This window comes from Vespa velutina, chromosome 1 (assembly GCF_912470025.1).
Source record: "Vespa velutina chromosome 1, iVesVel2.1, whole genome shotgun sequence".
NCBI lineage: Eukaryota > Metazoa > Arthropoda > Insecta > Hymenoptera > Vespidae > Vespa > Vespa velutina.
This window is the reverse complement of record NC_062188.1, coordinates 16,476,396-16,493,895: the sequence shown is the minus strand read 5'-3', so window position 1 is coordinate 16,493,895 and position 17,500 is coordinate 16,476,396. Positions and strand designations below refer to the sequence as shown.

At 34.1% G+C, this 17,500-nt stretch overlaps 1 protein-coding gene across 1 annotated transcript in view; it reads left to right on the top strand.

Moving 5' to 3' along the window:
* The first annotated feature begins 11,000 nt into the window (after positions 1-11,000).
* LOC124956497 overlaps positions 11,001-17,500 on the top strand; it is a 113,300-nt gene continuing 106,800 nt past the window's right edge. The window contains exon 1 of the mRNA XM_047512385.1: positions 11,001-11,324. Coding sequence (XP_047368341.1) covers positions 11,162-11,324 — 163 coding nt within the window. The 5' untranslated portion in view covers positions 11,001-11,161. The remainder of the gene's footprint in view (positions 11,325-17,500) is intronic.

The following is a 17,500-nucleotide window of genomic DNA, read 5'->3' as shown; positions in this document are numbered from 1 at the left end:
AAAAATTTTAAAACCATCCTGTAATCAACATTATTATTACTTACGATTAGATAAAATAAAAAAATAATGTTATTTAAAATATTGTTATAGGCTATAATTTTTCCTTATGAAATTAATTAATTTTTTTATAATATAATATTACATTAATATCAATAATATATAATTTCTTTAATTATCTAATATTAAAAATGATCAATTTAATTTCATATTTTTAATACAATTATATATATATATATATATATATAAATATTATAATAATTAATATCTCATTTATTATAAATATTATTGTACTTATTATATAATATTTATATACATAAATGTATATACAATTGTATTATTATAAAATTGGTAATATTAAATATATCAGAGTGGAGATAAAATGATGGATATCATTTTTCATTTTGAAAACACTAAGATCATCGACGATTCGAGATCTTTGGATTTGTGAAAAATTCAACTAATTCGTGAAACTCGCGTGACGCAAAAGAAACCATGACCGGACGAAACGATTTGCGAACAAACATCGTCCCGTTCTTGACGTTGTCCTCGTCTATAATCAGCACTTACGTACCTACCTTGTACATATATACATACTTACATACACACTTAAGTATACTTTGTAGGTACGCGAGGTGCAATAAATGTCCCGCGAAACGGACGATAATGCCGTATATAAATCGTTGCTATTAATGGCATACATTACTACGAGAGGGAGAGAGGGAGAGAGAGAGAGAGAGAGAGAGAGAGAGAGAGAGAGAGAGAGAGAGATCTGTTACTCGTTTCATGGAAAGTTCGAACATTCTGACTTTCGATTACGTTACCTTCTTTCATAGATCATTACTGATTTTCTTTCATAATTTCATATATTCTTTCATAGTTTAATTAATAATTTGTCTCTCTTATCAATAAATAATTAATAATATTTATGTTAATTATTTATTATGAATTATTTAAATAAACGATAAGTTATATATCATTATTATATTTTCATTATTGATAATATAATGTATATATAAAATTTATTTTTCGTAATTTAAGTTAATCGTTTGTTCATGAAATATTTACGAAATATATCATCAAAAGTTACTTGATCTCCTTTCTCTCTTTCACGCTTCCATGGAACGTCACCGGTACATCGTTCTCCATTCCAATCGTTCGCACGTGACTCGAACGGAGAAAGTGAGCCGGTAACGAACGTTCCCTACGAGGAAGCTCCACGAAGATCATCAACATCCCTGTCAAGGATGCGTTTCTTCGTTGGCTCGATGAATTTTCTCTTTTGTTACGTGACATTATGGATGGACTTAACGGTTCATGAAATGTCAGCTTCGTTTTGTTTTAACTTAATAATAATTTAGTTTAAATATTTTTCAATTAATTATAAATAATATTGATTAATTTTTTGTTTTTAAATAATATTAATTAATTATAAATAATATGAATTAATTATTATTTAATTATAAATAATATTAAATAATATTTCATTATTTATTTTCCATATAATTTGGACGTGGGATCAAATTAATGCTTTTTTCTTTTTTTTTTTTTTTTTTTAACAAATTTTCTTTCTCTCTTTTCTTTCCTTCTTTCTTTCTTTTCTTTTTTTACGATAGTATTTCATCAATGATAATATTTCATTGGTCACTTTCTATCAATTAATAAATTATTAATGATACATATATACTACGTACAATTAAAAAAGAAATAATTAAAATTCTAATTTCGTAGGCACGTTTCATGCTATATAAGACATCACGTATTATCTCTACGTGTTGATTCGCATAGCTCGTTACTATTCTAATCCAATGATTGCGTTAATTCGACGTCACGCTAATCAATGTTCGCTCGAAATATTGCGTTGTTATGTTAACTTCCTTTCGTTCTCGTTTCTTTTTTTTTGGAGTCAATTGCATCGACTCAAAAACGTCGAGAGAAGTTTTTTTTCTTTGTTTTTTTCTTTCTCATAAGAGAGAAAAGCACTTTACGGAATACTCAGAACGAGGTTAATTAGACGACGAAGAACGAGGACTGTCCATCATAAATGGTCCTTCTCGTATTCTTCATTAGCACCGTGCATCACTGGCAAGTTCAAGGTCGACACGATGAAATAGAAAGACCGACCGAAGATATTCCTTCCAATTTAGTTACTGTGCCAAGCTGTCGTCATCATCGTCATCATCATTACCATCGTCTTCTCGAAAATCTTCTCGCGGAAGGGAAATCTCGATCTCGTGGAATTATAGAGATGGTTTTTAATGAAAACAACTTGGACAGGTTCGTTAAGACTCCATACGTCCTCGATCTGAGACTCGTTGCTGTAATCCAGTGGTTTTCATACTTTTTCAAAAGATTTATATCCTTTTTCTTCTTTTCTCCTTACTTTTTTCCTTTCTTCATTTTATTATTAAAAGAAAAGAAAAAAAAAAAGAAGGAAGGAAAAAAAAAAAGAGAGAGAAAAAGAAGTGACAAAAAACATTTTTACGATCCTCGCATTTCTCACGAAACTATGCAAATTAGTAAATTAATCGTATAAAAATTTCTTTTATACGAATCGTTTATTAAACCAAACGTAAAATTCTCTCATCTCGTTAAATTATATTCATCGTCGTTAAATATACCTTGGCGAATAATAATGATAAATAAATAAATACAAAATAAAAAAATTAAAAATTTGTAATTTATTCCAATTTAAAAATAATAAAAATATTTTTAATGATGCATATTTTGACTCATTCGCCGTGATATACAATTTGTTGAAAATTAAATCGAAAAATCAGGTCCAATAAAATTGATACATATTCTTTGAGAAGTCTCGTTGTTTGAAAATCACTGATGTAAGTCGAGTTAGTAGTAACGTCGAGTATACGGTCAGACGCTTGGAGTATAGTTACCATTCATTTTTCTATGGATAGTAATACGTCATACGAGTACTAACGACTTAGTAGCATCATCTCGTCGTGCAATGTCTCTCTCTCTCTCTCTCTCTCTCTCTCTCTCTTTCTCTCTCTCATACACACACTCTCTCTCTCTCTGACTTTCTCTCTCTTTCTCTCTTTATCTTTCTTTCTCCTCTTCTTTTCTCTTCGGAGTAGTATTCAACGCGTAAAAGAGTTTTTGATACGTTACTCCTCATCAAGGAAAATTCGCGTCTAAAACTATATCAACTTTAATGTCCGATTATTTATGTATACATATCTATGTATACGTACAACATCTCGAGATACTTATTTAGTTGCACTCGGCAATTACGGGAAGGATAATACGTTGGCAAATTATGAGATGTGAACATTGTGATTGACTCGGATCGTATCAAGTACGTCGAGAAAATTAGGCGAAGGAAAAAGGATAATCGATCAAGGATAATTCTACCTGATCGTACGTTCTAAGCGATGTCTCTATAATTAATACTGACGTATAACGATACTATTTCTTTTTCTTTTTTTTTTTTCTTTTTTTTTTTTTATTAATAACGATGTGACATATATCAATCAATAAGAAATATTTCTATTACTTTCTTAACGTTAGATTTACATTATTCGTCGATTTGATACAGATTTTATATAATTCTATTTAATGTACATTTCGATCAATACGAATTAATGTATTACTTTAAAAAAAAAAAAACACAAAAGAAAATACATTTTAATATGCATGAAAATGCATTAATATGTTTATTTATTGCTTCATTATGGTATTATTATTGCATATATACATACACACACACCCATATATATGTATATATATCCATTGATATCAGACGTATTATATATCTCAACAACGAAATTTTACTATATCTAAATAAATTACATATACATATATACACACACACACACACACACACATATATATATATATATATGTATATGTATATCGAAGCTTTCCAAAGAGCAACAACAAGTCCACTGGCTCAACGCGTTTAATCTCGACGATGACTCGAGTGGGTCGTGGTTGCTCGCGTGACGCGAGCCTCACGATCGTTTCGCACCAAGTATAGCGTTGTCCGTGGACTCAGAGAAAGAGAGAGAAAGAGAGAGAGAGAGAGAGAGAGAGAGAGAGAGAAAGAGAGGGGAGATGTTCAACGAGTGCAGGTTTTCGGTGGGGGACCTTGACCGAGTGAGGCCGAGTCTCAATCGTTGTCTTCGTCTTTACCTTCTTCGTCTTCGTCGTCGTCGTCATCGTCGTCGTCGTCGTCGTCGGGACGCTTAGCGTCTTGGTGGGCTTTACTAGAGTAAGACTCGTTACGTTCTCCGTTCGTTCGTAGCTTCGTTCTGTACCGAACACCATCCTCTCTCCCCACCCCTTAACATCCAATCTTTCTCTTTCTCTCTCTCTCTCTCTCTCTCTCTCTCTCTCTTTTTCTTTCTCTCTTTCTCGCTCATTCTCGTTCTATCGGGCCCCGGTGGGATAGGACGGAGACCGCAGTGGAAGGAGTAGTAAGCGGCCTACGCAGTTTCAACTTCGGTCCCAGCTTTTATTAGTTCTTCGGCGCTCGGCGGAGAACGTGCGTGCCGGAGCGGTACTCTCCCGTGCGCCCATCACCATCCGGGCTGCTATAGATAAGATACGGTGCGTACAGTTCGCATCATTTCGATCTACATTCGATCTTTTCGTGATCTCATCCACATATATACATACACGTATATACAAATCAAAAAGATCGATATATATATATATATATATATATATATTTTTCTTTTTTCTTCTCTGGTTTTTTTTTTGTTGTTGATATATGTACACATATACATACACATACGTTTGAAGGACGAGCTCGTGCGTGTAAATATAAGCTCGTCAACGTGAGTTTTGTGCAACCTTCGAAGACTAACGAACGAGTAATCGATTTAAAAAAAAAAAAAAAAAAAAAAGCAAAAAAAAGAAACAGAAAAAAAAAAACAGAAAAAAAGAGAGAAAACGAAAATAAATAAATAAATAATTAAAAACGGGGAAAGCTCAGTGTAAACCGGATCGGAAACGATCCGATGATCGAGGATAATCGTTCCTGTTACATCGCACCGGATCCTGACACGGTGCAAGGTGTTCCTCCTCTTCTTCGTCTTCGTCGTCGTCACCGTCATCGTCGTCGTGCTCGTCCTCCCGCGGGACGAGACACTCCGCACGCGGTACGTGCCACCCTCCTCCTACCTCCTCGGTAGTAGTTAGTGCTTCGCTCGTACATATACATATACATTTATGTATATATACATACATATACACATAGATGTATACATACATACGTACATACATATATACATACATACATAGATATATACATAGATACATGCACACACGGTAATACTCGTTAGCAACGGATATCTTCAATGAGTGTGCAAAGTGCATTTTCTTGAGAGTTTCGAATTTATTATTTTTATTTTTATTTCTTTTTATTTTTCTACAATTTATTTTACAAACGTTCATTTATCATTATATTTTTTCATTCTTTTTTTTTTTTTTTTTTAATATATATATATATATAAAACGAGTGGGCTGGATTTCTCTCTGAAATGTCATAAAAGAGAGATATTAGAATACTATGTTACTGTAAATAGTAAGAAGGATAGAAAGAGAAAGAAAATGTGATGCTCGTTGCGTATTTTCTCTCGTGAGAAAGAAAAAGAAAGAGAAAGAGAAAGATAGAGAGAGAGAGAGAGTGAGAGAGAGAGAGAGAGAGAGAGAAAGAGAGAGTATATGTGTTAGCATTTTCCACTCGACGATTGATTAAATCGTCGTCGAACGTCGTTGGACGTTAATCGAAAGGGAAACCTTGCATCGTCTTCTTCGTGCACCGACTACCACCATTACCGTTTCTCTTACCTTATTCTCGTGCGAATAGATTATAGAAGCCGCGAAGAACCCCCGTACGACGTCGAGTGTATACGCCTAACTAAGATCAGATCTCCCGGCGTTCGAGAGAAACCAGAAATACCGCGTACCCGGGATAATATCCCATTAGCTGAAAGATCAATTAACTCGCGTTAACGGACACTTTAATCACCGGTGTTGCTGATCATAGTTCTAATAGTGTTGGCGGTGATGGTGGTGGTGGTGGTGGTGGTGGTGATGGTGGTGGTGGTGGCGGTGGTTAGTAGTAGTAGTAATAGTAGTAGTAGTAATAGTAGTAGTAGTAGTAATCGTGGTGGTCACGTTGAACTATTGAGTGATCTAGCCATTTAATCTGCTTTTCGAGATCGATCATCTCGATCATCATTTTTCTTTCCTTCTCTCTTCTTCTCTCTCTCTCTCTCTCTCTCTCTCTCTCTCTCTCTCTCTTTCTCCCTCTTTCACCTTTGCTTTTCATTTCTGTATACCTCTTTTTCTTAACATTGTTACATAGCATAGTAGAGACTAGTAATTCCGCGATTAAAGTACCGCAGGAAGCGTTAGATTATAGTTTACCAGTCATCTTCATCTTGTAACGTTATTGAAGAATTTCGTTCGAAATTATTCCTTCCGATAGATCGATTGATAACGAGGAATTTTAATGACTATTCGTTCGTACTTTCGTACTAACTGGGCCTGCTATATGCACACATACATACGTACGTTCAATTACGTAAGCTCTCGCGACGGATTGATCTCGATCAATTCTACGAAAGGAAAAAAAAAAAAAAAACGAAAAAAATCGAAAAAGAAGAAAGGAAGAAAAAATCGAACTGACTATAAATTCATTTATTAAATGCTAACGCAATCGGTTAGCGTCAACATTTATCCATAAAATTATAATCATTAAGAAACACGTATTTTTTCTTTTTTCCTTTTTCTCTCGACAGATTTTTATGATATACACACACATATATATATATATATATATCTTGAAGGTAGTACATGATTAAAATATTGAAGATCAATAAATCATTATAATATTAATAGAAATTTCGTATGATTGAAAAACAGAAGGACGAATCTGACATTGTTTTATAACACGTTGGCACATAAAAATATACAAACGGTAGTAATTGAGATCCATTTATGAAGAGATCAAGAATTTTATTTTGTCTCTTATCCTTATCCATCTCCTTTCTTGCATTCTGTTTCCCCCTTTTCTTTTCATTCCCTCTTTTGTTTCGCCTGTCCGACTCGCTTTTCAGCCGGATGAAGGAAGGTAGCGCCGGTCTCGCGTTGACGTGCGAATACCCGCGGCACACCCGTGACCGAATCTCGAACGGTTTTATTACGATTTAACACGCCCTGACTACGCTGCAAGGTGCTACGAGAAATAAAGACGTAAAAGCGTACGAAGAAAAATAAGACGGAAAGAGAGAGAGAGAGAGAGATCGGTATAAAGACAATGATGCGAGATCGTAAATGTAAAACCTTTTATATATCATGAATTTTTACGAGAAGTCACAAAATTCTCGCATGGAATGAGAAAGAAAAATATTCTTCCATTTTATTATTCGATTTCGACGCGTTAACAACAAGTAGAGAGAGAGAGAGAGAGAGAGAGAAAGAGAGAGAGAGAGAGAATATAAAAAATCGTGAACGATGAGATTTCGGACGTTGCTAACGAACGTTTCGCGGAAGCGGTGGAAAAGATAATAAGAATTCTTAAAAGATACAACTTTGGCGATGATCTCTTACCTCGTTCCTCCGTTAATCTTGCAAAATACGAGTCCTCCTTACATACGGCCGGTTTTATGAGAGGACGAAAGAACGAATGAAATTATAAGGAAAAGAAAAAAAAAAAATGTCGGAGTTATGTTAGGACGTTCTTACGTGTTATTTAACGTTCTTTTTTTTCGAAGTATTAGTATACGAAGTTCGTGTGTGTATATTATTGTATTGAGAGATAGAGAGAGAGAGAGAGAGAGAGAGAGAGAGAAAGAAGGAAAAATAATATGTAAACAAATGATCTTTCGTCGTATTTCTCAGTTTGTTCGGAACAAGCAGACCGTTCGCATCTATCGAAATTTTCTATATCGTTCGAAAATAGGTAAAACGTTTTATTTTTTTTTTTTTTTTTCAATCGAATCAACATTTTTTTTTATCAATCAATAGATAAAAATTGTACATATGTATATATATATATATATATATTTCTTTTTTTATTTATAATATTACTGAAAAATCTTCAAGATACATTAATTATAAAAGATATCATCGCTTATTAAGGGACACCGTAAACACAAGTGAAGCAATAGAAGTTACATAGATACATGTAACATCTAAATTTCAGAAACAATTAAATGGACTAACGGTGTCGACGTTAACTGGTCAAACATTTTCTTCCCTAATTGTAGATGATAATCGTCATCTCGGTAGACCGATTCTCGTTTCCTTCTCAGCTGGATTCCGACGAAAGGTCGTACTTTTTAAGCTGACAGGACTAGCCAAGCACATGTCGAAAAATACCAACGTCGTTTTGTTGTTTCACCGGGCAAACATTTTCTGTAAATTTATTATGGCGATTTGATATTGATCGTAAAACGAAGTACGCGATTCGTACGTCAGACTGGTGCCACCTTTCGAAAAACTAATGAGCAAAGAACAAGTCCCATTAATTTCATCTTGCAATCGACAAAAAGCGAATGAAAAAGTGTGTGTACGTGTTTGTGCCTGTGTGTCTGAGAAAGAGATAGATAGATAGATAAATGGAGAGAGAGAGAGAGAGAGAGAGAGAGAAAGAAAAATAGACGATTTTAGAAACGAGACCTCGAGAAATCTATAATTCCGTCATTTTTTATTTTGTCTTCTTTTGTTGCCTTTCATTAAATCCTCATTGCCCTCTCTTTTTTTTTTCTCTCTCCTTTAACATGATTCTCCTTCTCCGAAAACATTTACGAGGATAATATTTGTATGCGGTCACCTTTGATTTCTATCGTCGTAGTCACCGTTGTCGTTGTCGCAAGTTCTCTCTTTCTCTCTCTCTCTCTCTCTCTCTCTCTCTCTCTCTCTCTTTCTGCGCGCGCGTATATACATAGTGTAATAAAGTCGATGGAAAAAGGTGCTAAACATGTGCACGAGAAACGTGACTGTTTATTACATCAGTGTCCTTGAGGCGAAACGTTAGATAATCGCAATGTACATTACGCTGACATATTACTCGATCTCTCTTGCATTTTTCTCGCACGATTCACGCGTAAAACGCATACGACGAAGTATATTTTCCTTGAGTTTTATGAGTCGATATAGAAGAAAGAAAATACGCGGAAAATATCATGAAAAAGTTTTATCCGTAAAGCGAAAAAGAAAGAAAAAGAGAAAGACAGACAAAGAGAGAACGAGAGACAGAGACAGAGATAGAGACAGAGAGAAAGAGAGAGAGAGAGAGAGAGAGAGAGAGAAAGAGAACATGTTAAAAGAATTTTGTACATAATCATTATACTTTATCGCGACAAAATTCATTACTATATAAAATTTTCCATTATTATAACGATTAACAATAAAATGCAAAAATTTGATAAATAAAATTCGAGGAGAAAAGAATATAATGATTGCTCGATTCGAAAAAAGAAGAGAGAGAGAGAGAGAGAGCGAGAGAGAGAGAGAGAGAGAGAAAAGAAACTATAAGCAATTTCCTGGTGGCACTTTTATGGCACGGAACAGACGACGAGACAACGAGGACGTCGAGGAAGAGTAGGAGGAGAAGAAGGAGGAGGAGGAGGAGGAGGAGGAGGAGGAGGAGGAGGAGGAGGAGGAGGAGGATAAAAAAGAAGGAGAAAGAGGGCGAAGGACGGTGGCCGCCCTCGCGAACCTCTTCGCCAAATATGGCTACCAAGAGGTCCGGCAGGAGTATCTTAATCCTCCGATCGTGAATGGCCCTCATGCGAATTGTCTCATTTAAAAGTAGCGTCCTTTGCGTGTTGGAACTGATAAAGTCGTTGAGTCATGGTTTGTATTCTTCTATCTTGTGGTCAAGCAAAGGATGACCTTGAGATCTATCGAGGATTATAAAAATTGTCCCTATTTTCAGACAGGACTTCGGTTCTTTTCTCTCTTTTTTTTTTTTTTTTTTTTTTTTTTTTTTCTATTATTTCTTTTCCTTTTTTTTTTTATCTTGCCTACGACTCTTTTTCTTTCTTTGTTTATCGGGAATCATACGAATGATGAATTAATTCTTTATGAACATGTTTAATTAATATCCGCTATATGGAATATTGGGGAAAAAAAAAAGATCGTACAAAAAAAGAAAAAGAAACGAACAGAAGAAATTATAAATTTCTCAGAGTATCTATATATCGTTATTTAATAGACATCGGGATAGTACGACAGAGAAGATAATCGATATAATTTTTTTTATTTTCTCGTTCGTATTAACATAGGATAATTAAATGGATTTTAATGATATCGAGTTGGAAAATATCTTTAGGAAAAGATAATTGTCTATTACGTGACATCATCGTTGTAATCATGCTTAGCGAGCAATTGCACCGACCCTTTTCGAGTTATAACGAATTCGATCGACCGTATTCATCTCGACTCGATTAAGACTAAATGCCCCCTTTAACGCACGTACGCACACGCACTCGTAAACATATAGACGTGCGCGCGCATACATACACACACATACACACAGACACACACGCGCGCGCGCGCTTTTACGAACTTCTTATTTCTTTCGATAGAAAATTTTCATTGAGACGAAAGTAAGAATATATGCATATAACCTATACTTATAAAGAAATGCATACACACACACACATACACACACACGCGCATATATACATACACATGCACATATACGAACATATAAGTGTCACGTCGTCATTAAATCAAAAGAAAATTATTCATCATAAATCTCGATTAGAATGATAGATGATATTAAGTGCACAGCTTTGCTTGGCTTACAGGTTGGTGATCGGGTCTCTAAAGGTGTGATCGGAAAAAGGGATTAGAGAAAAAGGGGTGGGTTTGCGTAATAAAAAAAAAAAAAAAAATAGATAAACAAACAAACAAAAACAAAAAAGGAAAAAGAACAAAAGAAAAGAAAAGAGCTAGAAATAGACAGGGTAGAGAAAGAGTAAGGCAGTGAGAGAGAGAGAGAGAGAGAGAGAGAAAGGGAGGGAGGGAGGGAGAGAGAAAGGGATAGAGAGAGAGAGAGAGACAGAGAGAGGGAGAGAGAGAGGGAGAGAGAATAAAAAAGAAAAAGGGTGAGAAAAAGAAAGCGAAAACGGGAAAGTGCTATCCAGCTGTGTGTTATGATCGGGAGCATAAAGGTGCGAAGATGCTCGAGGTTCAGCGCTCGGACTCTTTGAGAAAGGGAGAGGCCTACGACCCTTCCAGCACCCATTTACTACCCCCCGTAACGACCGGGGCTTCCGTCTCTGGGTGGAAGCCCGCCGAGAGAAGCGTCTCCTTCAATCGAGACGTCCACGTCAAGAGGATCGGTGAGTTTAGGCATTCGCGCCATAAAAACAAGATGGAAAGAACGCAAGAAAGAGCTTTCGCGAGGAGTTGAGATCGGTCGATTAAGCTCTGCTTGATTTTACGAATTAATTGTCAAATTTTCTTCTTCTTCTTCTTCTTCTTCTTCTTCTTCTTCTTCTTCAGTGATAAAAAATGACAAAGGTAGATTTACAGGTTTCTCGAGTTATTCGAATTTTTTTATTATTTATTAATTGTAATGTTAATTGGTAAATAATATTTTCTTGATTTCTTGATTAAAAATAATCTGTACAATTATTGATATATATCTATATATTGACACATATCTGTACAATTATTGAATTTATTATATTATATTATATATATATATATATATATATATATATATATATATATATATATATATATATATATATATATATATATATGTTAGATTTATTGATATCGACTATTATAGATATATTTATTATATATATAAAACTTTACGAATTATTTCATTGTAACATTAGTTACATATCAATCAAAGATCAACATAAATTGATAAAAAGAAAAAGAAAAATAAGGTCACTTAACGAGTTAAATTTTTATCAAATAAAAATCGTCCGAACGCTAACCGTAGAATAAACCTTTCGAATCAAATGATAATAAATTTAAAACTAACGAAAGAGAGAGAGATAGAGAGGGAGAAAGAGATAGAGAGGGAGAGAGAGAGAGAGAGAGAGAGAACGACGTAGTTTCATTTTTTCCGACGAGACGAACCCGACGGTTTCCCTTGGTAAGGTGCTCATATGAATACATATACATACATACGCGAGAAGAATGTAATGCAAAGCTCGTTTCTTTCTCGTCTACGTCGGAGACTCTTGAGGAAAAAGAAAAAAAAAAGAAAAAACAGAAAGAGAAAGAAAAAAAAAAGAGAGATTTCGAAAATGATTGCCGCACGGCAACGGTCTTGTGTTCCAGAAAAAAAATTATGGACCAGCCCTTAGAGCGATCCCAGATTGTGAAAATTATTTGCGACGTTCTGCTAACTTTGCGACGACGTCTGCGACCTGTTGCACTCTCTTTTCTCTCCCTCTCTCTCCCCTCTCTCTCTCTCTCTCTCTCTCTTTCTCTCTGTCTCTCTTTCCTTTGGTTGAAATTTTTCTCGGGACACGTACGATTCTTGGTAAACGAAACTCGCGAAATTCCATTCGTCTCTAACTCCTTGTCTTCTCGAAAATATCCTTGCGTTTTCTTCACCCTCGACATACTTATCTATTTCGATTTATTTCATTAATTATTTATTATTCATTATACATGCATTATCTCGAAAGATAAGGATGATGGATTTTTGTCTAGTGGTGGATTTTTCTTCCCACCTTTTCTTTTTTTTTTTCTTTCTTTTTTTGTTTAAATTAAAAAATTAAACGTAGGAACAATTATGATAGTATTTTGATTCTAAACGTCGTATATTTTTAATAAATTCTTAAGAAGAAGAAAAAGAAGAAGAAGAAGAAGAAGAAGAAGAAGAAGAAGAAGAAGAAGAAGAAAGATATAAACGAAACGTAAAGACAATAGCGTCCATTGTATATTTCGATAGATCAAGCAACAGCAAGCGACCTAATAATTTGCTCCTGGCGAGTACTCTGCCTAACTCACATCTAACCGTTTAAAAGCTCAAGTTCTCCTCGGAATCGATAACACCCTAATCAATATAATAAAGCGCTGCCTCCCGCTGAAACTAACGGCGTGAATTATTTAATTGAACGATCGATATCTATCTCTCTTTAATTCTTTTTCTCTTTTTTTTTTTTTTATTTTTTTTATTTTTTTTCATCCATCCCTCTCTCTTCTTCCTTTTCTATAATATGTTAACGAAGGATGTACGAACGTGTACGCGTGTGTGCGTGTATGCGTGCGTGCCTGTCTACCTGCCTGAGTATATATGTTTTGCATAATCATTAATAACTCGAATAATATCGTCGATCGACTACTTTATTAACGTACGTACGTGTTATCGTACGTACAACTGTAACTTTTCTTAATCAATTGACTGGATCGAAACGATGCACGTTAGTTTGACCTTGAGAGCGAAAGGCCAATACCGTTGTTCGCGTAATTTTTCAGTCTTCAACTGAAGAAGGAAGAGATGATCGTATTATCCCGAGATAAGATAATGACGAATATCGTCAAATTGCTTCTCCATTTTTTAAAATAACATTTTTCTATTATTTCGTAAGGAAAAGAAAAAAAAAAAAAAAAAAAGAACCGTCGATTTTGCATAATAGCTTTTGTCCAAGAACAGTATCGAGAATACGTAATATATTACACATTGCGGTTACGGAATAGAGACTAACGAAATATATATATATATATATATATATATATATATATATATGTCTGTGTGTGTATATACTTGTAACGCACGTTACGCATAGTGTAAAGACTAAGCTTGCTGAACAGTCCCGATATTACGGGACTCTTAGCTTTCCCTTTTTACGGAAAAGAAAAGAGAGAGAGAGAAAGAGAGATGTATATATATATATATATATATATTTATATATTACATAAACGACACACGACATGAGTTATCTTTTATGTTAAACCGCCCGTTCAACTTTCGTACGAGATTAGATTACCTTAGGAATAGATGGAATAACGTTTATTAAAAATTCTAAATCGCGTTTTATGTAAGTATTTATCTGTTTACCAGTACACTACTCTCTTTTATAAATTTCTCTTACACGTATTTATTAGATTTTACAGTTATGTAGATAATAATAATAACAATAATAATAATAATAATAATAATAATAATAATAATAATAATAATAATAATAATAATAATATTTGTATCACTTTTATAAAATAATTACAAGTCTTTCAAATTTATACAATACGTGCATATATATATATACATATATATATATATATATATATATATACGTGTATATACATGTGTACAGACAATTTATAGTCGTAGAACAATCTCTACGTATAGAAAAAAAAACGTTAAGTATAGTTATTTTGAAGTATCGATTTTATTCCAAAGAGAAAAAAAAGTCAGAGGGGAAACAAAAAGGAAAGAAAAGAAAAGAAAAATGAATACTAAATGATAAGAGTGAAAAATTCGTTTTGCCGGTTTACGGCACTTTCCGCTTACGGAAATCTTGCATTTTCTATCGATTGCTATCGCATCCGATTTACGCGACGATAAGACGACGCACTCGTTACCAATCGCGACGGCTCGACGACGGCCCGTGTCGACTAGCGCACGGAGGAGAAAGTGACTAAACGTCGTACAGAAAGTCTAAGGTACAGTGATACAGTGATACAATAATATCTTGCGAATACCGGCACGGGAAAATTAATGGCCACTAAAGGGCCCCGAGGTAACTATCTTAAAAGCCAACCGGCGCTTGTATTATTTTATAGTTGGCATCCGCTGCTTTTACGAGCGCGCAAACCCGCACCGAATACGATTCTGTAGTTTCTCTCTTTCTATCTCCTTCTTTTTCTCTCTCTCTCTCTCTCTCTCTCTCTCTCTCTCTTTCTCTCTTGTTCTTTATCTTTCCTTTTTCAGAAAGAAAGAATGAAAGATAGAGATAGAGATAGAAAGAGATAGAGAGATAGAGAAATTGAAAGAATATAAGCAAAGCGTGTCTTCGAACAACCAAGTCTTATGGTTTGCCGGATTCTACTAATGATAGCAGACCTAATAACGTCGAGGCACGGGAGGAAACGATTTTGGGAAGAATCGTGTCTTTCGATTAATCTCGTTCCTTTTTATTTTCTCCTTTGTTTTTTCCTTTTTTTTTTTTTTTTTTTTTTTTTTTTATATAAAAAAGATTGAGACACTAAAATAATCATGAAACGTTGAATATAATTATTCAATGAAATATCGAATATTATGATTGAATAAAATATTAAATATAGAATTGATATAATCCAAAGAGAAGTTATAAGAAATACGTAAGAATGCTATTACAAGTACTTGTGTAAAAAATTAATTATTAAAAATAAATGATAAATAATTGACGTTAGATAACTGCAAATTTAAAAAGAAAATATATATATATATATATATATATATATATATATATATATATATATATATATTCAGACTGAATGAAAAATATGATTTCGTTGGAACGATTAGATTCATACTATTCATTTTTCACATTATCCTTGCGTTGACACGAGTGCGTCGCGTTCCGTCAAGGTCAAGTATGATCATCAACGTCGCGCCAGTCGGTCGACGAACTCAGTTCGCTCATTCGCTTTTTACTCATCGCCGACAAGGTGGCCCGCAAAAAAGAGCACTTCTTCTTTCCACAAAATTACTTTGAAATCGAGCTAATCGAGCGGACCAACGTAATTAAATTTGGAATCGGTTTTCAAGTTTTCTGCATTAGCACGCGTTAATCGTAAGATTAATTATTAATTCTAAAGAACGTATTATTAGATTCAGAAAGAGAGAGAGAGAGAGAGAGAGAGAGAGAGGGAGAGAGAAAATAAAAGTACATAATATATATAATATATACATGTAGAAATGCAATCGATTGATTTCGGTGGAGCGAAACGTAAAATCGTTTTCAACGAGCGACGATAATCGTCTTACGCAAGAACGTTGCCAATGATTTCTGCTCGTACGATTTATTGCTTCATAAATACTGTACATCGTCGATCGTAGAGTATCGCAATAAAAGATAGAAAGAAAGAGGAAGAGGAAGAGAAAGAGACAGAGAAAGAGAGAGAGAGAGAGAGAAATAGAAAGGTAAAGAGGAAAAAATAGAAGACGAATCATAGATTACAAATTTTCCATAACACTTACTTGTATTAAAAATATGAAAATCTTGCTACTATTTTTATTCTTCATTGACATATAAAAAATAAAGAAATAAAATTTTCGTCGATAAGGAAAAGGAAAAAAAAAAAAAAAAAAAAAAAAAGAGAAAAAAATAAAAGATAAAAATTAATTGACAAATGATTCAACTAATCTTTGAAAATATATATATCCAAATAAATCAATTAATAGGAAAAATGTTGACACACGAAAAAAATTCGAATATCCGACGTTCTAACGTCGTCTTTGAATCTCGATATGAATATATATACGTATATAATCGAGTTCGAACATGTGAAAGGTAAGAAGACGTAGGATAGCTCGGAAGTACTCTATTCCTTCGTAAACTTAAGAGATCGAGCATTGTAAAAGAGGATGGAGAAACTCAAAGTAAAAGAGAGAGAGAGAGAGAGAGAGAGAGAGAGATAGAGAGAGAGGGTGAGAGAGAGGGAGAAGAGTGTCCTTTACGAAGGGACTCTAAGCCGCTGTAAAAAAGTTATCGCTCGGTCCGGTGCATTAGTGGCCGCACCATATTTCTTATTATCCTGGCGCGATGTGTATACTCTCTTCTTCTTTTCTCTCTTTCTCTCTTTCTCTCTTTCATCGTCAATGCGGGCGGTCTAGAGAAGTCAGCCTAGTTGGCCAGTGCAACGTTCGCGCGCATGCGCCTAGTCGAAGCTCGTTAAGGGTCTCCTTGTGTCGTCCTCCGCGTTATCCTCAACGTTATCCTCCTTCCTAGCCGTTTCCTGGATAGTCGCGTGCTCTTACGAGAACCTCACTCCTATGTTCCATTTTACAGGATATACCTCTATATATATATATATGTATTCAGGATGTAATTAAAGCCTAAGATTCATTTGGGGATTAAATTAAATTTCCTAAATGACACATTTATATAGATATTGATCAAATTTGTTTTATTTTATATTTTAATCGACGAGACCATCTGCGATACGAGTATTTTTCTTCTCTTTTTGTTTTTTTCTTTATTTTTTTTTTCTGTTTTTTTTTTTTTTTTTTTTCCCCTTTCCTTTCTATATATTAAGTCGTAAGCTATTCGTAAGAACATATATATTCAATTTGATCAATACGAATTTTATGGGATTTCTTATTTTTTTTTTTCTTTTTCTTTCCTTTTTTGTTTCTCTCTTTGTAAAAAGAATTCGTTAATTCTTATTTTATCGTTTTAATTATGATAGATCGTTTTAGAATAATTTTTTAGAACAATCGAAATATATTTGAAATATGAGTATTCCAATAAGTCGAATAACATGTATTATGTAAGATACACCCCGTATAATGGGGTGCAATATGTTCCACGATTGTTCTATGATCTTTGTTACATTGTTA